Genomic DNA, 27,803 nt, shown 5'->3' on the forward strand with positions numbered 1-27,803 from the left:
GCATGAAGTTTAGGGTACTGTTATCAGTAATGACACAACATTGTCTGAGTTTAGCACCAAAATAAATAACTCTCTCTATGATACACAAGGTACAAAAAGGAAACACAATATGTTTGCTTAAAGCCACACATTTGATAGATTCTATACACATTCTCTCTTCAAACAAAAAAAGATAAAGAGCTGTAAAGAAGAAAAGGTACACGGCACTTAATCATCACTTCAAACTCGATCTCACCATCAAATATGTAATAAGCCGTGGTTGGAAGACTGAAACATACAATTAGGATTGTACGTGCAAATAAATAAAGTACTTGGGTATTCATATATAGTAAATATTTTATTATATTATGGTTCACTACAGAGTGAACAGAATGAACATCTTTTACAAAATATACAGCTTATAGATTTGTAAGCAATTGATGGTCTAAATAACAGATAAAATAAAATATTGTCAGTTGAGAGCAAAGGACAAGTGCCATATCAACTGTTGTTCACAGGTCTATTAAAAAGAAGAGGGTGTCGAGTGTATTGATATGCCAGTAAGATTAACAAACATTTAATGTCCTCTCTTATTCAAAATGCCATTTCCTATCACTCATTTAACATACTCATTGAACACAGCCATACATCCAACTCTTTCATGCATACCATAGTTGTTTATGGAGGTCTAGTGCTTTACAGAATAAAATCAAATACACCAACATTTTTCAAACTTTAATGACATATTATTGATCACATAACATATCAAATCAGGTAGATGTAGAATTTGGACAGAGAAGGCCGTGAATCTTGTCTAGAGTCTGTGTAGCTGCTAATGATGGATGAACAATATTAAACCTATGCGGAATACTATGTAGATAACAATGTCTTTGTCATCAACATCTATGCTTAAGCTGCATCTAAATCAGCACTTAAACAAGGAAATGGACACATGTTTATGTAACTCCCTGAACATTCAAACCTGTCGATAAAGGTCACTCACATGAAACAAGTCAAGTGACCACTGTAGACAGGGGGTCTTTCTAAACAGGTTCTACAATATATTTAATCCTTGAGTGACATATTGTACATGACCACTATGGACAGGTGGCCTTAATGAACAGGTTGTACAACACATATTGCTTCCCAATGAGGCACATAAGTGACCGCTATACACGGATGACCTAGTATAGAGAGGTGGCCAAAAAGACGGACTGGACTATATTTTTCCTTTTGGTCAACGAGCTGTACATGCAGTACTAAATGATGTGAATGATGTGAAGCAAGAATGAGAACAGTGGTAATATATTTCAGTTGAGATGCAAAACATGATGAGAGGGTGCCAGAGGTCAGAGCACCACTTTGAATCCATCTTCTCGGTACGTGTATAACACCAATGGAACATTGCCGCTATAAGGAGGAAGGGAGGGGAGAGAAACAAAACAAGAAATAAATAATTATATTGAAATAGCAGCAGAATTACATTGTCACAGGCTTAAAAAATTAATGTGCAGTGGCAAAATGCACAGAATTTATCCCATTGATTACTTTTTCTACAAAACTTGGATTTGGGTCTAATAGGAATGATTCATGATTGAAAAGAAAATGACTGAGTGGCATAAAATCATCATTTAAAAAAAAAAAAAAGCTGATGGTACATGTATGTATATGAACATTTTTTGGGGTTAAAGTTGGGAAAAATCTACAGTCTTACTCTTCTTCTTCCTTGAGTTCAAGCATCTCATCAGCAATCTTGATGATGTATTTCCTGTACTTGTTGTACTTCTCTGTTACTGACAATACACTAGCCTGGTATGAACTCCCATCACCATCAAACTGTAATTCACAGGAAGAAGCAATGGTGAAAGCAAACATTGTTATCAAATCATGTCCTCATAAAAGAATAACTCATACTGTCTATTTGTCTCTCTGTCTGTCTCTGCCCCCCCCCCCCCTCTCTCTCTCTCTCTCTTTCTCTTTCTCCCCCCTCTCTCTCTCTCTCTCTCTCTCTCTCTCTCCTGCTTTCTTTATCTCATCTAATGATATGTCAACAGGAATTTTGTCTTTGGATTAGATGCATATATTATAACATATTATAACATATATATACAGGTAACAGATATATTAAATATAAATTAAACTTGCGATAGGTTTGAACTTACATCCAACATGACAGCCATATTCTTCAGGACACACAATGGAAGATCAACCTGGACAAAAGGAAAACATACCATTTTTAGACAAATATATTCAATTTTGTCCCAAAGCACAAATTGTGCATCAAAATCTAAGAAAGATTTGTCAAATTTTGGTTAATAATTAAACACAAGTTCCACTTAACCATGTGAAACATAACTTCAAATTCAGCAAGAATTGTGGTGTAGCCATTAAGGCACATTTGAGGTATGTTGGAGATATTATGAAGCTTAATTAGTGATATTTCTGTTCTTATTCTCTCTGCCTATCTTATCTTCTCTTTATCCACACCTGCAATTCTATACGTGGAAATCCTGTAAGGAGCAAAGTCACTAAAATATAAGTGTACCCTGTATATACTGTGTTGAAGATATTGTTCTGTCCAGTCTATATCTGTTCCTTCACAACCCAATTATAACAAAGTATGTTGCATTGTCTTGTATAATGGGAGATCTTTGAATATGAGAAATCCTGTATCTTATTCATTTTTGACAAATAATCCCTTAAACTCTACTTACAGCTATGACCACCACAATACAGCGTGAAGAAAACATCTCCAAGACAGGCTCTATCCTTACTTGGATCTGTGCAAAAGAGAATATCATCAAAGGAAATAGTTGAATCACAGATAACCAATAATATGAAGCATACATAGATGAAATTCTTGCTTTAACTATGGGATGTCATGCAAGTATATTTCTGCTCTTGTTAATTGACAAATAAATATTACAAATGAATATATTGTGTTCATATATAGCCATGTGTGAAGGAAGTTACCATTTGTTTGATAACATTGACAGATGATGAAACCTATGAAATTTAAACTCACACATGTTTCATATCTCTTTCTAAAATCAGAGTCAAGCTTGTACAGAGTATTAAACAAAGGAGACTCAATAATGAGGAAGACTGCTGACTTACTTGATCTAACAACATATATCAATAACATATGACCTTTGAACTGACCTGCCGCTCATATCTCTTTCTGGCATTGTTATCAAGCTTGTCCATAGTGACAAAATAGACCCTATATTGAGGCAGGCTACTTCCTTGGTTGGCATCATAGATACTCTTACTCTTAGAGGCAACCTGAGGGCTCTGCTCTGTCAACTCACTACAAACAGGAAAAAGAGACAGACAGACAGACATACAGAGAGGTTGAATATTTAGTTATTTGTTTCTAACATAATTATGATAAAAGTCAAGCATGAGGTTTTTTTTGTAATGGTACACATTTAAATCTATTGTATTTGTAAGCATTAATTAAACTGTGTGGACCAGCAAAATCTAAACAAACCTGTCAAAAAGTTGCTGGAAGTCACAATCACTAAAGAAGCAAACCTCAAATTTCACATATAAAGCATTGTGCTGTGCACACGGTCAGGACAACAGGTTTGATTTTCTTGTATTTCTTTACTAAATTAGTCCTACAAAAATTGGGATGTGTAGTCTTAAATCATCTTGTGCTGGTGTTGCTGAAGTTGTCATCAGTGTTCATCTTCTCAATTAAACATATTAATGGACAAATGGAATGCCAAATTGGGGAGTCGTATCTACCGGTAATGAAAAACCAAACCAAATTGAAGATCCTACACAAACTTACACTTTGTTGAGTTTCATTTGAAGATGTTCAACAAGGTTGTAGAAACCTACAGATGATTCCACGATGACCTTCTCTTTGTCAAACGAACGCACCTGCAAACATGATCAAAGTAAAGCCTTCTAGTTGTCATACATTTAGGAGTTTGAAAGCTACATTAAAACAAACGTTAAGCCTCATATGCAAAAGCCTCAGAAAAGGTAATACAAGCATAATGTGCATCACACTTCTGTATCTCTTAACGCAAAGACAAATAAGTAGACATAGGACCTTTGTTGTGCACTGCTACTTGTTTTCACTGCCTCTTCATTGACATGCACACAAACACACACACACACACACACACACACACACAAAATGCGGTCTCTCCTTATGCATCATAATTATGTGAATGAGCCTTTACAACAAAGGCTTTTAAAACAACAACAGCTTTTTAAAGGTAGTCTCACTTCTTCTTCCTCTGAAAATGAATTAATGTTTTGCATTAGTATATTTCAAGACAATGTAACTGATTTTAATGGGGGAGTATCTAACCTGCTAAAAGGAGTGACTTAATTACCTTTATCAGGGTGTCTGAATCCTTGAGGATTACCAGATGGGAGATCCCCATCGCTCTGCAATAGTCCTGGGCCTCTTCTAGACTCTACAGATAAACAAATATTGACTATTCATCAATCACAATTTTCATTCCGCAGAGTACTAACGGCAATGGAAAGGACACGATAAAGTAACATATATCAGGAAAATATAAAAAGTTGACAAAGTACAAGGTAGAAATATAAATATTTCATGATTGTTCATGTGCATTTGGTTACACTGACATTGAACTAGAAAACAATAACTTATTTAATAATCATACTACTTGATCTTTACTACCTCCAAGAGATTTATTCATTTTCTTTTAACGTGTTTTTCTCTTTCTAAAAGGATCTGAATCTAAATATTTTCAGGCTCCATCATCTAAGAAATGGAACCATACTTTGTACCCTACTTACCGGGGAGTCATAGAGGATATAAGGGTACTACTGACTGGTTTATTAATCAGGGCACTACTAACTCCTAACAGGTATAATGATATAATTACCAGAGACTACTGCCTACAGACGGGTTTATTGATCAGGGTTTTACTGCCTAAAGACTAGTTTATTGGTGTACTTACCAGGGAGTCATCATAGAGGACATCAGCCTGGAATCCTGCTGCCCACAGGTTGCGCACCACTTTGATCCTGTCTCTGATCAGGGTACTACTGCCTACAGACACCACCAGGATGTCACATATACTCAAAGTCTGCAACAACAAAAGAAGAAAAAAAACAGAATGACTGTTAAGGGTATTATAGCTAGACACTACACATGCACAACAATGATCAAATCTTGATGATGAGAAATGCCTCTAGAGAAAATGAAAAGGATGATTAAGCAATATTTTCAAGGTTGAGGTTCTGATCATGCCAAGTCTGACAATCTCGGTTCTTCATAGTCGAGTCCCTGATCAAAGATCAGTGATGCCCTCCTTTTTTTTACATTGATATTCTGTATCACCAGTAAGGCTTCCAACTTCAGAAATATCATCTTCCCAAGTCACTTGATTTGCTACTTTCCCCCAAATTTCTGCAGAGTGACATCTTATAGCATTCAGGGCGCTTGATGCACACTGACAATGTGTGAAAGGCACACACCTTGGTACTATGGTAATAGTGTTATTGGTTGAATGTGACAAATGCAACGTCTCATGTAGAATCTAGAGACCCTATATAAGCCCAGTTTTAGTCATGATATAGTTTGGCACACTAAGACACCTTGCCATCTACAGGTTGTACTATGTGTCTACAGTCCAGGCCGACACCATCACTAAAGGTTCGCCTGACGAAGGAGCTCACTATGTCACTCTGGGATTCCTGAAGGACCGCTGTGATGATCTTCTCAAAGGACACGCTGATTCCTACTGCCAGGGGGCCGGGAACGTTCTGCTGCGTGGAGTGAGGCTTCTTGAACTCCGGGATCTACAATTGCAGGAGATATGAAAACAGATGGATGTTTTAATTTATTTTAAAGATTGTATCTTAAAGTTCTTGACCTCTGACATCTGCCAATAAACTTCACCATCACAGAAAAAACAAACAAAATACCCAGATGGTTTTATTTGAAAAATCATATTGGCATGCGTTTGTCATCTGACTTATGATTGTAGGTGAGTTGATGTACAGTGGAACCTCATGAGCAAGAACAAGAGTGCCCAGTTAATATTACTACTATCCAACTATATTTCACATTTAATGAATTAATGACTGCTTTATATCAACTTGTTCATCAGTGTTGTTTGTATCAATGTTTCACAATCTCAAGGATTTTTAAGAGACAAGGATTTGTGATTTTCTTCTAAGTTATTTAGATAAAAACTTTCATAACTTTCATTTCCATCTTTCGAGACATCTATCTCTCGAGACATCTATGTGTATTACCTACAGTACCTTGATTTGTCAACATATATTTTTTATCAACCCTTCTGTAACAGCTAGATACCTTTATTTTATTCTACTCAATTACTTTTTTAAATATTTTTAAAGTCCCTTTAGATGGCTATGAAATATAAAGGGTTTTTTTCCCTACCAGTATATCATATCTACCGCCTGCTGCCAAAACATCCATAGTGGGTCTCTTCTTTGGACGTCCAATGCTAGCGACGAACTGGAAGACCACTCCTGAGAAGATCTGGATGTTGTACACCAGACCAACGTTGATCAACATCTGGAGAGACAGGGAGGGAATATGAAATTGGAATAGAATGCTGACTTGGTACAATGGACAGTTTTATAAGTTAGTTTGACTGGGATATAAAATATACATATCAGCATTGCTTAGCTTCAGACCATTAAGACATGTTTACAGTATTTTTAATACCAGTAAGATATTTTGAGATTTGTTTCTATTCAGTAGAGGAAAAAAGGGCGACATTTTTGTTGTATTATATTTTGAGCCAAAAGGGTGTTATATTAGATAACTTTGACATGAGAGGGACATTGGTAGCGCTCTCTTAAAAGGGAATTCTGTAACTTTCTCTCAGATTCTGAAACAAAATCCTGGATTTAGCTCATGCTGCAATGATAATTCTAAACCTTTAGGTCAGTCAGGAATCCCATGACATTATAATATGATTAGGTATGTCACATACGTAAGTCAGAAACATTAAATTTTTACATTTTCACTTCCTCAACTCAGTTTAATAAGTAAAGGCTCGGTCACAAATGCCATTACGAACTGCTACAAACGCTGTACAAACGGTTGTCAGACAATGGAAATTTGGAAAGACAATGGAAAAACAGGGAGATTTGTACGAACGCATCGTTTGTATGAACCTTTGTGACCGTAGCTTAAATCTCTCTTTCATGATAAGTTTAATTACTGTTAAATACAGCAGTCTTTCCTTTCAGACTCACCTCCAACCTGACCCCGTAGACCTGAGCCTGGGAGATGATGACCTCTAGCTCATGCAAGGCCTGCTTGACCATGGAAGCATTCTGACCTTGACCTCTGGTCAAAGGTTTGAGGGTAGAGGTCAGTTTACTGAGTGGACATTCCAGGTCAATGTACTGGTATAAGCTGGCCACCTGAATGGGAGGAAAGGAAAATGTTTCACTGTATTATTCTACAAACCCTCATTTATGTACATTCTGTCTTTTCGCAGTGCTAAAGTGCAGTTTAAGCAAAGTACAGACACACAAAACTGGAAACTGGTGCTCTTATTGGCCATCATACGTGACAAGATGTAGGTTTTTCAATTTGAACATATAGCTGGTCATACTTTAATTGTGAAAATTATATTTAAATCCTTAGGATTTCATAACAAAATGCATAAGAAATTAGGATAGAATTTCCATAACATGCTTTTAGTATACACATTATACTTATTTGTTCGAACTTTCATTTCCTTGCGCTTCTTCTCCTTAGCTCCCCTCTCTCACTTTTGTCTTCTCTCCTTAATCACCCCCTCCCCATCTCTCTCTCTCTCTCTCTCTCTCTCTCTCTCTATCTCTCTCTCTCCTAAACCCAACTTTTCCTCTCCTATTCCACATCCTCTGGTTACTTTGTGTACATTCTGTACATTCAAGATTGCATGTCATTTACCCCTAACCTCACCTGTTGTTCTGTGAATGACATACCACAGAGCCTGGTCTGTGTCTGGACCTTGGTGAGTCTCTCAGTCCTAGCCTCATTCAGTGTGCGGTACAGGCTCCCATGCAGCTCCACTGGGACTCCGCAGTAATTCAAAATGGCCGTCAGCAGGCCTGTGTGGTTCAGACGGATGGAGTAGTTCCTTGTCTGTAAAAAGATAAAATACAATCATTACTCAATATTCTACCCAAGATATCGAAAGTACTAATTATTCCACCATACTAATGTATTCTTAAAGATTGCACCCATGTTAGTTACTGAACTACCAACTATCTCCTTGAGTGAAAATGAAAGCAGTTGAATTGTAAATACTCCAAATGCTTGGCAAAAACATAATTAACATTTTGAAGGTAGAGGAATTATATATCATTTTATCCAAAAAAAATGCCTTAGTTCTGTATTTTCTTTTTGAATTGAATTGAATTGAATTGAAAATTTATTGTCCCTTACGGGAAATTCTTTTTTCACTGGTTTAACAGTCTTTGTACATATATACATAATACAGGAACAATACATAAATACAATAATTATCAAATTCACATCTGTTTAATTGGGCATAGATGAAAAATGGCTGTAATCAAATATGTACACATTCAATTGCCTTGAAATATCTTAGTAAGTGAATGATAGGATCATCTTTAAACTTATAAACATAAACATATAATAACTAAGTAACCTATAGCTTGATGATGTACAAGTTAGTAATCATTAAATATCTTAAAACAAAGACACTGACTCAAGCTAGTAATAAATCAATCAATCTATGACAAAATCAAGATGTTGGAACTCTTGCATAGCTTGACCTACTAACCTGCAGTTCAGGGAATTCATTGATAATCTCGGTCACAAGGTGTAGAACCTCTGCATCAGGTTGAAGGCTTCCTGGTGAGTTGGTCACAATGTCAAACGCACACTCGGTTAGCTCTCTGGGGTGACTGCCAAAGAGCTTCCTCTCTCTGTACACTCGCTCTATTGAATACCTGTGGAAAACATAAAATCACCATAATCATGGGGCCTATTGCACTAAAATTCATTGAAATGATATTGAATTCAAATCTCAAAAATTGTGTTCATTTGGCAACATATTACCAGGTCACGTTATTGTTATAAAGATGTGTACTGTATCTGTAACTAAAAATAAAATTTTTAATTCCATTTTATCCTCTAAATAAGTATTCATGAAAGTGATATATTACAAAACTATCACCAAATATGGTGGAGCTAAGTATAATTTAAGTGAAGAATAGACAATTCATATGATGATCTATCTTAGGCTGCATTAATATCTGTTACTAGAACTGAGTTTCTTAACATAATGTATGTACAAGACTTACCTTTTCAAGTTTGTCACATTATTTCTTGCAATGTACCTTGCAAATGGAACCTGAATGATACAAGAGAACAAAACAGAGGGTAACTAAAGATAGAATGTAAAATTTTATATCATGATTTAATTAATATATAAAATCCTCTTAGTAAAGAATGAAATCACCAGACACCTTTAATGCATCTCAATGGAAGTGAAAAACAAATTTCAGTCATTTTATCTCAATTCATTAATCATTGATTTCATGAAAACAAAACACTCTTTTACATAAAATTTGAACAGAAGGGAAGTTAGTCGGTTACTGATGGTATACATACCCTGAGGTCATAAGGCAGGGTCACAATCCCTCCGCTGTGATCCATGAAGTGCGCACACATGTCACTGTGTTCATACAGCTTGGTCTTGGGTAGTAACATGATGGTGTTGATTCGGACGGCTCCATGCTTCTGGAAGATGCGCTGCACGGTGTCGTACACCATCTGCTGGGTGAGGGAGTTCTTCAACGAGAAGCCCTGATTCATCAAGCAAAAAGAAAGAAGGAGCAGAAAATATGATTGGGTGATTAAACAAATATAGTGCACATGGTGAAGCAATATTCCTCCCTGTTTTGGAAAGCTCATAAACAGTTCTAGAGAACAACTTAAAGTGAAAGTGCATACATAAAGAATATGAAGGAGCTCCAGAAATCAATTACAAATTAGGAAATTTTAATCTGAAAAAAAAGCTGAAGAATGCAATAACTTAGTATTTGGCCATAAAGTCATTTTGGAGTAAAAAAGTGACAGAGATACTGAAGAGAGACACAGAAGATAATTGGTATGTCATACTTCAAAAAATAATAATGTAATACCAAACAAAGACAAAAGAATGATCAGGTCATGACTCTGCCACATACTTCTATATTTTTGAGATGTTGATGAATAATATTTCATGACGAATAGCCTCATATATACATACTGCCTAAAAAGTCTGTTTCATAGGCCTGTCTTTCCAGCAGCAATTGATCATGACTCAACTCTGACATATAAGTGTGTATTTAGATTCCAAGTCTTGACAGTCCCCATGGAAGACCAGCGGCATCATTATACGGCTGAATATGGGCTATCCAGCCGTTTATTTTATCTTGTAATTCATAATTCTATTCATTATTGTTTGACTGAATGCATGATGTCTTTTTTATACGGAAATAAAACAAACAAAGTTACGATTACATGATGAATACCTTATGCATGTCGATGTCATAGGTGAAGTCTGCCACGGGCCTGCTCTCGACAGCGAAGAGCTCCGTCATGAGGTAGTGGTACCCCTTGGACTGGCGGTTGGCCACCGTCTGATGGAGCATGTCCTGGAGCCGAGCGTCTTCCATCTGAGGCGGAGGCAGGAGCTTGCTCTCCAGGAGCTCCTGGGAGGTTGGCCTCTCCTTGGGGTCGTGGTTCAGGAGCCAGTGGACGATGGCGTTCTCATTGGTGTTCCTGACCTCGTCAAAGTCTTCGGGGAGCTGAATTGATTCCTGCAGTGTTTGTAGAAACAACATTTAAAGCCCGTCTGCAGTAGTTTGGCCAGGGGGATAAAACCTCCCTGCAAGGTCACTGACAGGTGGTTATCTCATCAAATCTGCTCTCAATTAAAGAAAAAGGGGATCATGGGGGCCAACATGCACCGATTAGGCATTGTTTGCCATATAGAGGGCGCAAGTAGCTATAAATAGTGCAGTGGGGCTTTAAAAAGAGATTGGCAGATTGGCAGATTGTGCTTTCAATCCTTTAGGCGTATAGCATTCTTTTAAAATGTAAAGGCTTTTTCAAAAAGGAGCCTCAATTATTCTCAGAGAAATTAACTTGCATAACATATTTGTTACAAGTGATTTATTACATGCAAATGATTACATCAGGTTTCTACTTATAACAGAATCAATGCTAGATTTAAGAGAAATCTTTATATATGTATATCAAGTTTAATCTAAAGCATATGCAAAATAGTGTGCACAATATAGTTTGCAGACAATCAGTCATCTAGATATATATCAATACAATTTGTACACAGCATAAACTGCAATCTGGCTTAATATCATCTCCCATTTTTTAAAAAATTCATTGTGATATTGTATTCTACACAAGCAGCTGGTACCCATACATCCAAAGCATTATGTTCCATGAACAGAGATCAAATGAATACAAACCTGTCTGATTTGGCCGAGGATCTTAACTCTCTCCATGCCAGTAGATAACGACCTGTAACACATCTCAAAGAAGATGATACCCAGGCTGTACAGGTCCACTTTCTGAGAACACAAACATTAGAAAGAGAAGACCAGTAACAATTTATAGAGTAATAAATGCAAAATTAAACTGTAATACTCTATTTTGAAATACATGGTATACAGCTTCAAAGTAATTTTCTAAAACATGACTAATTCATGTACAATCTTGTTCTATTCCATTTTAATACAGCACCTTGTAAAATATTGCTTTTGTCCAACATGGTGGAATCACAAACAAATAAACAAAAGCTTCACAAAATACACTAATCATAATAATTAATTATTTGTTTGGAGGTCAAACAAAGATGGTTACATATAAATGACTCTGACTTTAATGTTTTTGTTAAAGTATGTCATGACTTAGTCACATGCATGTACATAATTATGGCAAGAGCTATATCTTGTATGTCTTACTTGGTTATAATGGCCGATACGAGCCTTGCATAGTTCTGGTGCAACGTACAGCGCTGTTCCAACCTTCCCTGTCAGATGATTACCTATATCATAAACAGAGATTTCAAGTAGGCATTGATAAAAATGTTCTTCTTTTCCCTCATTATTACCATGCACAGTCAACATGAGGAAATGATGAAATTTCTGACCTAGTGGAATATCTTTGTCTCAGATTCTAAAAAAAATCCTGGATTTAACTCATGCTGCAATCATAATTATAAATCTTTAGGTTAGTCAGGAATCTCATGACTTTTACAAGCCGATCGCTTGTCTGATTATCAAGATAATTATGACTAGAATTTGAAATTTCAAAAAAACATTTTCCCCAACGGTTTTTATAACACTAGTCTACTGGGGAAAATGAGTATGGTAAAACCAGTCACTCAAAGATTTTTTATTTTTTTGAGGCACTTCATGATCATTTTGAAGCACAATTTTGTTAAGGCTTCACTACTACACCATATCACAGACACTAATAACACGTAAGGGCCATGCATCTCAGATTTGTAAAACTAGAAACATTGTTAAACAATGCCTTTAATAGTGTACAAAATCATAAAATGTGAACCTGAATTTTTCTGCATGAAACTTTCTTAAATCTGATCCCTTCCCAAAATCATGAATGCTTCATGCATGAGGCATCTTCTAGTTGCAGTACTAAGGCCTGTGGACCAAAGATAACAATCACTTCTGGGCTCTGTCTTATCAAAAAGTGTCATTGATCCCAATAAATTACAAGTCCTCCAATCTATCACAGACTTACAATCTTCTAATATAGATTAATTAAGGCCGAGTGATGATCCATTCAGATCAATTGCTAATGTTCATAAGATGAGGCTAGGAAAAATTCTTTATATTGAAATCACCAGTTTTAAAGCTATAAAAATAGAAATGTTTTCACTTAAAGCCTCACTGCACTAGTTTGGCCAGGCGGGATTAGACCTCCCTGCATGGTCACTGACAGGTGGTTATCTCATCAAATCAGCTCTCAATTAACATAAGAAAAAGGGGATCATGGGGGACCAATGGTCACCGATTAGGCATTGTTTGCTATATAGAGGGCTCAGGTAGCTTTAAGTAGTGCAGTGGGGCTTTAAGCATTCAATCATTATAACAACATTTGTGAATTTCTATTTGTATCAGTTAATTAATACACATTTTATGGAATAAAACATAATGGAAAGCATCTTCAATTGCAATCTTCAAGAAGTCAAATCCCTCACTAGGGCCCCATTTCACAAAACTTGTCATCAGTGACAAATGACAGTCTTTGTTATAAGCTACTGAAACCCTTGCTTCTGATTGGTTATCAGCAGATTTGTCACTGATTTTTGTAATTTGTCATTGAAAAAAGGCTTTGTGAAACGGCTACCTGGTGTTGCCTCTCCAGAATGCGATGAATCTGTGAGTCTGTTGTGACACGAGACCTCGCTGGTGAGAGCTCCGGCCATCTGCTCCGAGGTCGCCAGTCCAAAGTCACCAATCTTCACAAAGTCATTGGAATCGAGGAAGATGTTGACTGGTTTCAGGTCTCTGTGTATCATGCCCTGCAATATGAATGGTAAAAATTATCAAAAACATGCACCTGATTTATTAGTTCAATTAATTGTTTATTTTCTTATTGTTGATGTTCGTTTGTTTGTTAGTTTGTTGTTCATTTATTCGTTACAAAATGCAATCAAAATATAACATATATACGATATACAAAAAAAATAATCATCATTAAAAATATGTCATGTATAAAGATAAACAAACAGTTACATATGAGAAATGAAATAAGATAACTATGGGAAAGCCTGTATTAGGCTTTGTAGTTTATTTTATCTTAGTTTTAAATAATACATTTTAGGAGTGCTCAAACTACATATATCAAAAGATGTGAATAGTCTCATGGTTTTTTCTAGTGGGAAGGATGTTCATCCCTGATCAGGCAATATTTACCTACAATGTACTTAACAGATGTTGTATTACTCGCATGTATGTTGTTTTTTTTTGGGTTAACTATTATCTACTCTAGGCAAGTTAAAAGGATCTTTGATAACCTGTATTAAAAATGTGTTGATAGACAGCATGACGCAGTGCTTAATAATTTTGAGAGATTAAACTAAGCAAAATTAAACCAGTCAGCTGGCAAAATCATGAACCTTGATTATTTTACAATTTGGTGATCTATCTTTCCAACTTTCTACAAAGGAATACATTAGCAAGAGGTTATGTACCTGGAGATGAATATGTGCAAGTCCTTCGATGATCTCCCTGAAATGGGTCCATAATCTTCTCTTGTCTTCGTACATGCCTGCATCAATGGCAGTCCGTAATGTGCTCTTCTCACAGAACTCCATTTGAATGTAAAGATATTGCACTGGTGAAAATACTGGATTGTCTTCAGAGATGTCTTCTTCTTTTGACTTGCCCCTGTTCCCTTTGGATTCCTGGAAATGAAAAAGAAAAGAAAAACAATAAAAAAAGCAATGGATGATCACTTGAAAGATATAATTTGGATTATAAACACAACCATTCGACCCAACAAACATACCCCTAAAAAAATGGGTTTCACGCCAGAGGTTTTCATCTTACCTTTATTTCCTTCATTATCCTTATTAACATTTAACCCGTAGAATTCTAGGTGGGAGGTTCACTTAAAACATGGTAGCTTCACACAAATTAGATGAATTGTACCCTTTCATAATGCACTTAAAGATAAGGTTGAGTTCTGGTCATGTGATTGCATTGTGAAAGAAACGGTGTGGAATCTATCAGGAAAGGTTGATTATCTAGTATATAAGTATTCGTGTGTATTGCAAGGTTCTGGAATCATCAAAATGATAAGAAATTTGGCCAAATCCTGGCAAAGTTACAAGCACTGTACACAGAATGATGTATATGGGACTACACTAGCACATGGCGAAAAAACCTACCCCCCCCCCCCCCCCCGATTTTTACGATGTTTCATGTCATATTTAGAATATGAAGGCATTTAAAGAGCCATGCTTTTCAGGGAACATGTTTAATCTGATGTTCTTCCACCCTTGCATAATAACAATGCTAACGCTCACAAATTATTTTTTACCTCTAATTCCCAGAACTCAACCTTCTCTTTAACTCCTAATATCAACTCACAAACCATCAATATAGCCAACATTAACCCTAACCTAACCCTCACCCTAACTCTATACATTCGAGAAAAAATTAATTCACCATAGCAATTGTCAGATCACCATCATTATGCCTCCGTTACGAAATAGCCGGAGGCATTATGTTTTCGGGTTGTCCGTCCGTCCGTACGTCCGTACGTCCGTATACGTACGTCTGTACGTACGTACGTCCCGTTCTCGTGATCGCGTTATCTGAAGAACTGGTTGATGGATTCCTGCCAAACTTTGGTCATGTATGTATCTTGTAGAGCCGATGAACTGATTAGATTTTGGGGTTACGAGGTCAAAGGTCAAAGGTCACAGGGCTCATTATGTATGCAAAACGAGCTCGTGATCGCGTTATCTGAAGAACTGGTTGATGGATTCCTGCCAAACTTTGGTCATGTATGTATCTTGTAGAGCCGATGAACTGATTAGATTTTGGGGTCACGAGGTCAAAGGTCAAAGGTCACAGGGCTCATTATGTATGCAAAACGAGCTCGTGATCGCATTATCTGAAGAACCGATTGATGGATTGCTGCCAAACTTAGGTCATGTATGTTACTTGCAAAGTCGATGAACTGATTAGATTTTGAGGTCACGAGGTCAAAGGTCAAAGGCCACAGGGCTCATTATGTATGCAAAACGAGCTTGTGATCGCGTTATCTGAAGAACTGGTTGATGGATTCCTGCCAAACTTTGGTCATGTATGTATCTTGTAGAGCCGATGAACTGATTAGATTTTGGGGTCACGAGGTCAAAGGTCACAGGGCTCATTATGTATGCAAAACGAGCTCGTGATCGCATTATCTGAAGAACCGATTGATGGATTGCTGCCAAACTTAGGTCATGTATGTTACTTGCAAAGCCGATGAACTGATTAGATTTTGAGGTCACGAGGTCAAAGGTCAAAGGCCACAGGGCTCATTATGTATGCAAAACGAGCTTGTGATCGCGTTATCTGAAGAACTGATTGATGGATTGATACCAAACTTAGGTCATGTATGTTACTTGCAGAGCCGATGAAGTGATTAGATGTAGGGGTCAAAAGGTCAAAGGTCAAAGGCCACAGGGCACATTATGTATGCAAAAACAGCTCGTGATCGCGTTATCTCAAGAACCGATTGATGGATTCCTGCCAACTTAGGTCATGTATGTTTCTTGCAGAGCCAATGAACTGAGTAGATTCTTGGTTCATAAGGTCAAAGGTCATGGGCTCATTATGTATGCAAAAATAGCTTGTAATCACAATATTCTGAGAACCTGTTAATGGATTACAATTGAACTTGAAATTGAAAAATTTCTTCTGTTTTGGTTTGTAAAATTGCTCTATGACGGAGGCATCATTTTCGACTGCGTGCAGTCGAAGTTCCATCTAGTTCTTACCTGTTTTGAGATGGACAGACTGATATCCGACTCTTCTCCTCGATTACTCCCTTCAAAGTCAATACCATCAGAAGACGAATCATCGGAGCGGGGTCTATAGGAAGATGATGATAAAATTGGCTGATGCTTGTTCATAATACCAGATCAGTTTCAATTCCGACAACAGTAGAATGCTTGGTAAAACATTGTTGACCCCAAAAGTAAATGAACAAAGATTTGTGTAATGCATGGTCTTGCCGGTCTAGAGTTCTGTATAAAATTACCCTGTATACTACAATCTAATAGAATACATTCATACAGGCATAGTTTATTCTCTTTATTTTGTTTTCAATAGTACAAAGAGCACTAGAATCGTTTGTACTTCAACTATGTGTAGAGAATATAGACTGTGCTTTGTTATAATCATCATTAAATTTCTAATACAGCATACATCTTTGGACAATATCACCCTAAACAGCCATGGAAAATGCATATTTTTTTAGAAGGAACAAAGAACTGGAACTTAAAAGAATATCACATTTCAAGTAAACAACATTTGATAACATTTCCCATTACAATACCAACCATAATATAATCTAAGGTGGTGGTTTTAAGAACAAATATTACAGAACCATATACAACAGTATGGAAACAAATGCCAACCATTATTACTCAGGAATGCCAGTTAGAATTGATCAGAGGGTCTGAAAATCATCTAGAATGAGCAATTTCTCACACAAAAAAGCCTAAACTATGGTCTGAAAATAACTCACCAGGGCCTGAATTCAGGCTATTGTCTGAAAACTGGCATCCCTGTATTACTCTCTAATATCTAATATAAATCTATTGACTTACAAGAAAGATCTTCCAAAGACACCTTCATCATCACTAGATGAATCATCACTGTCCCCTATCAAACCTATGTTTCCTGAAGAACTCCACTCTAAGGAGTTACGAATACCTATAGAGGGAGAGAGACAGACAGACAGACAGCCATGTTAGCCCAAGGAAAAGGATGAAATTGAATTAGGATGATCATTATATGATACCATTATTTGCCGAATTGTGATGTAGAAATAATGAAGGACAAAACTGAATACCGGTAGGTACTAAGAGAATCAGTTAAACAAAGATGAGCAAGGTTTGATTTATCGACGAGAAAAACAACAACAAGAGAGAAAATGAAACAAATCCTTAACTGTATACATTTTTATGCAAAGCTTTTATATGAATACGGTACAGAATCTTGAAGTTAGTGAAATACATATTATTAAGAATATTTTTGCTATAAAACATTGATATAGGAAGTGCAATCAAAGCGAGAAGTGGGTAAATTTGTGTACATCATCAACTTTCAACGAAGAGTTATATATTTTTGATACACAGATATTGTAAAAATTTTCACTGAATGATGATTAGTCAAGAAAAACCGTCCATGCACCATAGACTTATCAAAGGACTTTTATCTTTAGGACATTTATATATTTTTCTAACCAGACACCGAGTTTAAATCTGATAGCTTACTGAGTTTCAGTGCTTGTTCCTCAATGTTGTCTGATAAGCTGAGACTATTAACAGCAAGGGGTACCTCCCTGGCACCCCTACCGACCCTATTGGTTTCGGGAGAGGTCTCCCCTGTACCGGTGGTCCTGGATTCGTCCGTGTCGGTGGTAGGAGGTTCCTCTGCTACCTCTATCCATGAGTTGTAGTACCTGAAAGGATCAATAGAAATTCAGGAATGCAATCTCCACATTTATCTTAATACCAAATTTAGTTTGTTAACAGCCAGAAGGGCATTAACTCTAAAAGTAAAAGTATGTGAGCTAATACTCTGCTGACTCCAAGCAGACATTGCATTCTATCATCTCCTGCATTAATAGTCAATGTGGTAGAAAACAGAGATTTTGAAATATAAACATTCTTAGTTTCCGTAATTAATTAGCATAGGGATAATTTTTGAAAACTTGTGTAACTACAACTACCGGTATTTTTGGTAACACTGAAATTGTAACAATCAAAATAATCAGAGGAATAATAATTCACACAGAAACATGCAGGAGTGGAGAGTTTTATGCTAGAAAAAAGCTCATTAAAAAGGAAGGACTGGAAAATGACACAATATTGAAGAATTTATCTGGTGAACTCTTATAACATCCTTGTGAGTTGTGATTCACATTAAGTGATATTACTTTTGATTAATTACCCATCTTTGCTCCAGTGATCTCAGAGCAGCAGACGACAAGAAACTGTGTGAAGAATCACTTGGCTTGAGAAAGTCTTCAGGGATGGATGAAAGCTTGCCAACTAAATGTTAAGGTTGATACAAGCCTAGACTACATGTTACGATGAATGGATAATTGGAGGGTTGAAACACCTACCTGACAACGTTTTCATGATTGAGCCTCGAGAGTAGTTTGACTTCTCTTGTGATCTTCTTGTTGAGTTCTCTGCTCTTGGGATTGAGCAAGATCTTCTTGATAGCATACAGGTTACCATCAAGCTTGTTACGAACCTACAACAGGGAGACAAATAGAAATCCAAGTATGATAATACAATGAAACCTGTCTATAAAGACCACTCAAGGGAGACAAGAAAAGTGGTCTTTATAGGCAGGTGTTTTTTATGAACAGGTTCCTTTTATGTTTCAATGAGAAACAATTTTCATCGGTAATCAAAAATGTGGTCTTTGTAGACAGGTGGTCACTAAAGCAGGTTTGACTGTATACAAATTAAGACAGTGACTGCCTTGAGAGACTTATTCAAATCTATGGGGTTGAGGTGAATGTAAAAGAAGGGGTGGCTAAGATATTTCCTGGCCACTACAGTAGTGGTGGGCCGGCAATTTTTCCTGCCATTGGCCCAAATACTCTAAATCATTTATCAATCGACAAAACCTCAACACTTATCAAGGTCATATTCAGCATAACAAACATGATCGGTCGAGATATATCTTTCAGCCGGTAAATTTGAAAGAAATCTGACAAGAATTTTATCAGCTATATTTTGTAGATACCTTGATGACATTGCCGAAGCCCCCTTTACCAAGGAAGGCTAGGAACTCAAATTCACTGTGCAGTCTGGACACTCCAAGATTGATGTCAGCCGTAGGAACACCAGGGAAATCCAGAGCAGTCGACTCCTCTGTCATAAAGAAAGATCAGAGATCAAAGAGATATTGATTACTTAACCCCTTGGATACAATTTGCATTCCCATACACTCCAAGCTGGGATATGTGTATCCTTGGTTTGATGTTCAACAGGTTTAGCTTTGATAAGACTATTAAAGTTTATTTTACCAAGAGGTTAGCTACTAGGGAGTATGAAAATAATTGAAGATGAATAGATAAAAATAACCATGAGTACAAGTGTACTGATTTGTTTTTCAACACTGGGCCTTCCAGTTTCAAGAGCCACTGTTCTTATTAATGGAGCCTGACCTCTTTCACCTGTTTTGTCACAGTGTGGCATTTCTTTTTATTACGATTTACTTTTCTTAGAAGATTTAAATGAGTGTCAGTCTAAAAAATATCACTAACCCACACCCCTCCCCCCCCCCCCCTTTATACCAGGCATTGAGAGTCAACTGTTTGATACTAAATCTCTAAAAGTCCTTTAATTTGCATGTCACATCCATCTGCCTACTAATTTTGTAAGGAATCAGCAACCCACTGGTCTTACCTAGAACCCTGCTTTCACCAGACGACACACTAGGTGGGTCAGGATTGTCTGATATGGTAGGTTTGATGAACGGGTGGTCAAGCAATGACTGGACATTAGCACGACTCCTTTCATCTATGTCTATGCACCTATATGAATAATTCAAGACATTCAGTCAAGATGATATTGCATCAAAGATACACACCTGGTCTTGAACAAGGAAAGATATATTTCATTAGATGATACTTTCTTCATCGTTCATTATTAATCAACCATCAATTTATTTCAAAATAACGTTTCATCAAAAATAGAGCTAGACACTCACATGACAAATCAATGACATATCTTACCCCAAAGTATAACCTGATGCTACCGGAACAGTCCAAAATTATGACAAGAAGATCCTTGAAGATCCAAGTAGATGAAGACTCTTTGGGAGCTTCATAAAAAGTCACATTTTAAAAGCTTTGCAGGCAATCGACCCCCCCCCCCCCAAAAAAAAAAAAAAAAAAAAAAATTATATATATACATACATATACAGTCAAACCTGTCTATAGCAACCACCCAAGGGAAACACAAAAGTGGTCTTTGTAGACAGGTTCTTTTAGTACATTGTTTCAATGAGAAACCACTTTCAAGGGGAAAAAATGTGGCCTTTGTAGACAGGTGGTCACTAAAGCAGGTTTGACTGTATATACATTTGATGTGACATAATTATAATTTAACCTATAATAATTAAAGTATGCTAGTTAATTGTTTAAAATTCCTCCACACTTTTTAAAGTTGAAAATTTACAACTGTTGCTTACCTATTCAGAAAATCTTGGAGATCTAAGGGGAGGTCTTGAGGCACTTCACATGGGTATTGCACATCAGATGTACCAAGCAATAAGCCTAACAATAACAGCCCCTGTAAAATAGAATTGTACAAAAATACGTCACATATCAATGTGAATTCAAATTAATATATATATATGCTAGGACAAAGTGATGTAACGGTGACTCCCTCTGTCCCTTAATGCAAAAAGATTCAATATCATAAAGAAAGTGCAAGCATAATTAGATAATTGTATATTATGAAATGCCATCTGTCAGTATGCCTCAGTACAAAACTATAGGACAGAAACAAACTGATAAAGGAAATAATATATTGTTGCATCATTGCATGATATCATGGTAAGAGTGTTAATCTAAATTAGATTTTTGAGAACGTAAATTGTTGATTGTTGGTGGATGACAAAAGCTATGTACAATTGGCAACAAATCAAACTTGTTCAAAAAGTACAGGAAAATTATTTTCTCACAGACTATCTTACCAGGTCAAGTACATCTCCTTTCTTTCCTCCTCTTCCTCCGTACGTTTTATCATCACTGAATCTCACCGTCTGTTTTCCTTCATTCGCAGCTTGTGCAAGCTCATTTAACCTGCAAGAGTGACATTCAAATAAAGAGGACCAATTATAAAAATTAAAAAATTCACACACAAACGCACAAAATGCATGAAAGTCAGCTTTTAAGTTTAAGTGTGCACCAGATTGAATACCGGTACATGCATGTTGACTATTCTACTCACTTACCTATATTTAGAGAGAAACTTTGTATTTAAACATAATTTTGCAAAAGTAATGTTATATCCATTTAAAGCTAATATTTTGAATAAAATGTATCAGCCTGGGACCCTTTTCTTGTTTTCCATGACTACAACTGCTTTTAAGTTTGTTAATACATAAACATACAAGCTTCAAATTTTGATTTTCAAAATTCTGTCTGTTTCTTTTCAATTGATTTGATATTGACTTGATGATTTAAAATTCAATACTGCAACTAATTACCTCTTGCACATACTGTAGTTTGCCACTCGTAACCGTCCGTCACAATCCACATACACCTGTGAGGCTCTGAGCTGTTTGTGTACGACGGCATGGCTGTGTAGGTATTGCAGCCCACTCAGAAGATCAATGGCGTATTCTCTCAGGAGATCAAAGGAAGTGAGGGACCCGTTCTCCAGCTTTTGGGAAAGGTTTCCTCCACCAACATACTCCATCAGTAGCTGGAGGGGACAAGAGATTTAGTATGTCACACTACGAATGATATAGTCAGGATAATACTGGTATCCTAATCCAGACGAGTCCCCCTTCTCCAGCTATGGCTACCTTATTCCTCCCCCCCCCCCCCCCCCCCAACCTGATTTGAGAGAAAGAAAAACAAATAGAAAAAACTATGCTTCCACACCCTCTTCCCAGCAAATATGGGGGAGAGGTTAATAATAAGCTTGAAAACATATTCTGGAATGGGGGGGGGGGGGGGTCAGGAATCTGGGCAATTAAACATTTTGGCTCCTCTCACTACCTTTTGAAAGAGCTTATTATCTAGCAAGGTTAAGAAATATATTAAATCATTAAACTCATTAACATCATTAATATAAAACTAAAACATATCAACAATAATCTCACTCTAATTTGTTAATTCCAAATGAATACATGGCTACTTTGGAAGAGAATATAGAAATATTGCATATTTTTGGGTACTCCATTTCCATATAATGCTTAAAATACTTACCTGTACATTTATATCTTCTTTTCCTTTGTTGTAATTCATGGCGAGATAATGGACAATGTTCGCGTTTTCTAGACGTAATAATGATAGAAGTTCCTGTTCGACACTAGCACACTGCAAAGAAAATGTGAAAAGCTCTAAATGAAGCCACTTGATTCAACATGAATCTCATGACAATGATTTAAATTTTCATTCAAATCAATATTAGGACAATGCAAAAAAAAGAAACAAAGAAAATTCAAACATCATATTTCTTCTACTGTATCATTTGATACTACTGTAAAGATAAATTAATTCAGATTCAATGAAATGTGAAATCAAGTCCGTCGGAGAGGGCCTAAAGCCGTCTGTCCCTTGGTTGCTTACTAGTTACAACCGTACAAATGCATACTTAGCAGTCAGGTAAAGCCTCGGTCACAAATGCCATTACGAACTGCTACGAACGCCGTACAAACGATTTTGAGACAATGGAAAAACAGGAAGATTCGTACAAAATTATTGTTCATACGAACCTTTGTGACTGTAGCATAAAACAAAAAACAAACAAATAGCTACTTTAATCTTAAGCTTAAACAAATACTTCACTGTATTTTCATTTTATTAATGTCTGATTCCTGCAGAAGATGCTCTTGATATCTCACCTGTTTGAGGCACGCTTCTGCATCTTCTTCTTCGTCCGGAAGAGGCTTCCTCCCTTTCCCTTGTTTCCATTTGATCACCCATTCACGGATAGTCAGGAGGTCCCCAGAATGAGCGTCCATTCCTGCATACACAGTGCTCCCTTCTGGATTAGAACCTATGGTATGAAGAGGAACATGAACAATATATTACAGTGAAACCTGTCAATAAAGACCACCCAAGGGGACAAGAAAAGTGGTATTAGTGGTCTTTAATCTTTAAAGGCAGGTGGTCTTTATTTACAGGTTCCTTTATGAGCACAACATCAAAGTCACAACTTCAGATTCACCCAACCATTTTGCCGAGTTAACTGCTACATGTACAGCATGTTTCCCAGAGCAGTCCGTGTCTGGAACACTCTCCCAAGCAACGCTGTCACTGCAAATACAATTTTTGGCTTTAGGGGAGCGGCACTACCCGTCATACAGACTATGGCGCCGCCCCTGCCCCTGAAGATGTTGTAAAGAGAGACACACCTGCACCACCTGCACCCTGCACATTGTATATAGTGCACAGAGAACAACCACCATCACTTCACCAACAGCACATCACCAACAGCACGCAACACAGCACAGCCCTCTCCAGGACAGCGTTCACGCTTTTGGGAGAGTAATTCTTCAAGGTTTAAGGTTCAAGTACATTTACAATACAATGAGTAACCATTTTCAAGGGAAACAAAAATGTGGTCTTTGAAGACAGGTGGGCTTTCTATACAGGTGGTCACTAAAGCAGGTTTGACTGTATATGTATGTTTGTAAGTAGGGATGTATGTGTGTATGTATGTTTATAGTATGAAGCTCTGCTTGGAGTTCTAGATTATTTGGCTTCATCGATGCTGAAGAGGTATTTTACAAGCTCCAAAATTGTATGGCTATTTATGCCATGAAAGTACGGTTGTCTACAGTTATTCATTGTGCTTCTCGGATGAGTCTTTCTGTGCCACTAAATTTCTCTAAGCCACTAAACTCACCAAGCAATCTTCCTTTATGGACATTCCTATCTCCTTTAGTATGGAACTTGATAACGGTGACGTGATCTTTCTTTCCGCCGCTCAGCTGTTTTACCAACCTCGCCTTCCGATGACTGTTTTGGTGAGAAGTTTCTATGAGTTGCCTGGATGTGTTTGAACCACTGAATGTCCTACACGGGAGAGGAATAAAACACAAAACCTTGATAGAATACTATGGCCTTAGAGCCTCATTCGCATATGTCACAAGGAAACAGCAAGGCAAATGTAATGACATGAATACACAGGAAAAAGTGCTTCACATACATTGTCTGTATCTTTTAACACACAGATAAGTGAATTGTATGTCTAGGAATTTTAAAGTTTGATGAACACAGCTACAATTTTCACCCCCACTTATTGCTATTAATGGACATGTAAACAAAATACCATGGTTTACCGCATCACATGTGCCATGCCTCTCAGAGTCGTTCTTAAAAACTGGTTCCTAAATAATCATTGGTATAGTACATCACCATACCGGTACTGTGACAAAGTGAAACCACTGTCGAATTGCACAAAGTGCATATTTTTCTCCAATAAAAATACAGCATTTTTCCAAACACTTACATTCTTCAAACAAAAAACAGGGACAGGCTTATTTTTCTCTAAGTTCATACAGAATATACTCTAATGGTCTAAATTTCTTTAATTGTTGGATGTTTTTCACATCTAATTTTTGAAAATTTCAGATCTTCTGAAGTTTGGTCTAATTGGGGAAGCTGCCTTCATTGACCAACCTTGTTCGTATCCTTGTATCTCCTCCCTTCTCGACCTGATCAAACTGCCATTTCCCTTTGGTCTTAGGCGAGCTGGAATCAGAACTGTCCAGCGATCCACTGTCCACTCGTATCCTGGTTGGGGACTGGCTACCCGGTGGATCAGAGTTGTGTCTTTCTCTTGAGTCTTTGGTTTCGTCAGAATCCTAGTTTGTAATCAGACGAAAGAATTGTATGGTTTCATCCTTTTTTCTTAAATCTTGATTGATTGCTCCTAAATATTCGATATTATTATTATTATTATTATTATTTTTTTCACTTGGTATGTGATTATGAAAACAAGTCTACCTTAGCTGTAAATGTTTAACGTGTTAACAAACAACAGGGTGAGATGATGATTGGGGTAGGGTGTGGTGGTATCGGTAAAATTCTGTTATAAACATCACAATCTTCACATCTTAGTTTTCAATGTGCAAAGTTGAAGACAGTGTGGAATGAAAAGAATGAAGAGAATGTTTGGTAACATTTCTCTATGTCATTCTTTTACACACAAGCTCTTTTTTTTTAATATAAAAACTACAATTCATTCATTTCACATGGCAAAAATAGTCATATACCGGTATATATGGAAGCAAGATTTAAATATATCGGTATTATTGAGAACTTGATAAGCCTATTTTTTGTGTACAGATATTTTGTGTGATATCGTTTTTCACAATAATTAACACAGGCTACTTTTATATTTTCACATACATTAGCTCATCTTTGCAGGCTGTTGTCTACTTCTATTAAAACCAATGCTATGTCAGGGTGGACTTCCCCTTTAATTCATTGATAATCCTTACCTGCTTTGTAAGGTCTTTCTTCTTCTTCAGCTCTTTCATTGCCTCTTGTCTTCTCTGGATCTCTTCATCCATCTCTAATATCTGTTTAGCAAGTCAAGAATATGTCATTTTCAAGGAATGATCTCACAATTGGGTTGCATTTACTTCATACAAAATATCTTGTGTATTTCTTTTCTTTAAAAAACATACTGATCTTTAGGTATCGCTCATGACTTTGCAAAATTGCAATGTATATTAAATAACACACCACATACATGTACATAAACATATATAAACACAAATATTACAAAAATAAACCTTTGTATACAGTAAGAAATTAAATCAATCATCACTAACAGTGGCACAACTCAAACAAAGTCTGAAGACCTATCTATTATTCTGAAACCTTATGCATTATTTCAACTAACACTCTCACTGCTTGGTAACTTGTTTATCTTGTAACTCTGAAGTAGACCCATCGATAGTCTTTTTTAATTGCTGTATATCTGGGAGAAAAGACACAAATATTATGATTTTTATCATTTATTATTACCCGTATCAGACATCTGAGCTGGTCATTTACAAAACCGTATTGCCCTAGTTTTCACTAGCAGTGGGAACGGAGGGGTATATTCTTTGTATTTTCCTTGGTCTCCCTGCGCGTATTGACTTTGCGTGTAGAGACGAGTGAAAATATACCTTGGTATTTTCCACGGTCTCGCATTTTCATTTGCATCTATTAATATTATGCGTACGAGAACCTGCGCACTTTGCGCGCACTCTATTGTGACGTAATAATCACACCAAATACACACTGTTTGTAGTGTATCGAAAATTTTGTCAAGCACTGGATGCACAGTGTTGGTTTGACAAAGTTTGTTCAGTTCTTGAGATTGTCATGGTGGATGTCTCTATTTGCTCTAGATGTCTGATTTGGATAACAATAAAAATATTGACTGGCTTTACTTTCGGGGGATATCAGAAATATTGACCGCGCTAAGACCATATTGCCCTCGTCTTTCGACTCGGGGCAATATGATCTGAGCTTGGTCAATATTTCTGATATACCCCTCAAGGCCAGTCAATATTATATAATTATTATTATCATCATCATCATCATTATCTTCACCATCATCACCATCATCATCATTATCATCATCATCGTCATCATTATCATCATCATCATCATCATCATCATCACCATCATCATCATCATTATTATCATCATCATCATCACATTATCATCATCATCACCATCACCATCATCATCATCATCATCATCACCATCATCATCATCATCACCATCACCATCATCATCATCATCATCATCATCATCATCATCATCATCATCATCATCTAAAAGAATCACCTACCTCTAGCTCTTCTCTTTTCTTCCTCAGTTCCATTTTTTTCTTCTGCTCTCTGGCCACCTTCTCCTCAGCCCTCTTCTGATTGCTCATCATTTCCTCATAGAAAGACTTTGGTCCAGGCACATTGTGGCTGTGCAAGAACTGCTGGACATGCTGCGCCAGCTCCAGTATCATTACCTTATATGGAAATGTAAAACACATGAGAGAAAAGTTACTAATAGTGCAATAGTGTCAAGAACCTCTCCACTCTCTTTTCCCAATGTGCCCCCACCTTTTTTCTGTCTGTTTGTCTCTGTCTCTCTTTCTCTCTCTCTCTCTCTCTCTCTCTCTCTTTCTCTCTCTCTCTCTCTTCTCTCTCTCTCTCTCTCTCTCTCTCTCTCTCTCTCTCTCACTCTCTCTCCTGACATTGCCATCACTATCTTCCAACATGTCACCTAAATTAAATAGATAATCCCCTACCTCCAGAAAGGTTTAAAAGCAAAGAGGACATATTACTATTTCATTCCA

The 27,803-nt window shown here is 36.9% G+C and overlaps 1 protein-coding gene across 2 annotated transcripts in view; it reads right to left on the bottom strand.

The window, feature by feature from the left end:
- Positions 1-357: 357 nt before the first annotated feature.
- Positions 358-27,803, bottom strand: part of LOC588023 (eIF-2-alpha kinase GCN2) — a 30,554-nt gene continuing 3,108 nt past the window's right edge. The window contains exons 4-38 of one of the 2 annotated variants that reach the window (XM_030999036.1): positions 27,300-27,473; positions 25,948-26,028; positions 25,124-25,308; positions 24,348-24,517; positions 23,341-23,495; positions 22,703-22,813; positions 21,976-22,193; positions 21,460-21,568; positions 20,953-21,053; positions 20,166-20,293; positions 19,501-19,628; positions 18,866-18,999; positions 18,012-18,199; positions 17,343-17,448; positions 16,509-16,602; positions 14,208-14,420; positions 13,361-13,535; positions 11,950-12,032; positions 11,455-11,556; positions 10,498-10,785; positions 9,593-9,787; positions 9,283-9,332; positions 8,760-8,928; positions 7,913-8,095; positions 7,213-7,383; positions 6,386-6,523; positions 5,656-5,778; positions 4,935-5,063; positions 4,335-4,418; positions 3,779-3,870; positions 3,142-3,289; positions 2,694-2,759; positions 2,142-2,189; positions 1,694-1,815; positions 358-1,389 (exon numbers count right to left, since the gene is read on the bottom strand). In XM_030999036.1, coding sequence (XP_030854896.1) covers positions 1,329-1,389; positions 1,694-1,815; positions 2,142-2,189; positions 2,694-2,759; positions 3,142-3,289; positions 3,779-3,870; positions 4,335-4,418; positions 4,935-5,063; positions 5,656-5,778; positions 6,386-6,523; positions 7,213-7,383; positions 7,913-8,095; positions 8,760-8,928; positions 9,283-9,332; positions 9,593-9,787; positions 10,498-10,785; positions 11,455-11,556; positions 11,950-12,032; positions 13,361-13,535; positions 14,208-14,420; positions 16,509-16,602; positions 17,343-17,448; positions 18,012-18,199; positions 18,866-18,999; positions 19,501-19,628; positions 20,166-20,293; positions 20,953-21,053; positions 21,460-21,568; positions 21,976-22,193; positions 22,703-22,813; positions 23,341-23,495; positions 24,348-24,517; positions 25,124-25,308; positions 25,948-26,028; positions 27,300-27,473 — 4,722 coding nt within the window. In that variant the 3' untranslated portion in view covers positions 358-1,328. Of the gene's footprint in view, positions 1,390-1,693; positions 1,816-2,141; positions 2,190-2,693; positions 2,760-3,141; positions 3,290-3,778; positions 3,871-4,334; positions 4,419-4,934; positions 5,064-5,574; positions 5,779-6,385; positions 6,524-7,212; positions 7,384-7,912; positions 8,096-8,759; positions 8,929-9,282; positions 9,333-9,592; positions 9,788-10,497; positions 10,786-11,454; positions 11,557-11,949; positions 12,033-13,360; positions 13,536-14,207; positions 14,421-16,508; positions 16,603-17,342; positions 17,449-18,011; positions 18,200-18,865; positions 19,000-19,500; positions 19,629-20,165; positions 20,294-20,952; positions 21,054-21,459; positions 21,569-21,975; positions 22,194-22,702; positions 22,814-23,340; positions 23,496-24,347; positions 24,518-25,123; positions 25,309-25,947; positions 26,029-27,299; positions 27,474-27,803 lie in introns of both variants that reach the window. The other variant, XM_030999035.1, reaches the window with a different exon arrangement.

The sequence above is a fragment of the Strongylocentrotus purpuratus genome, unplaced genomic scaffold, assembly GCF_000002235.5.
Source record: "Strongylocentrotus purpuratus isolate Spur 01 unplaced genomic scaffold, Spur_5.0 spur5_scaffold_5, whole genome shotgun sequence".
NCBI classification, from domain to species: domain Eukaryota; kingdom Metazoa; phylum Echinodermata; class Echinoidea; order Camarodonta; family Strongylocentrotidae; genus Strongylocentrotus; species Strongylocentrotus purpuratus.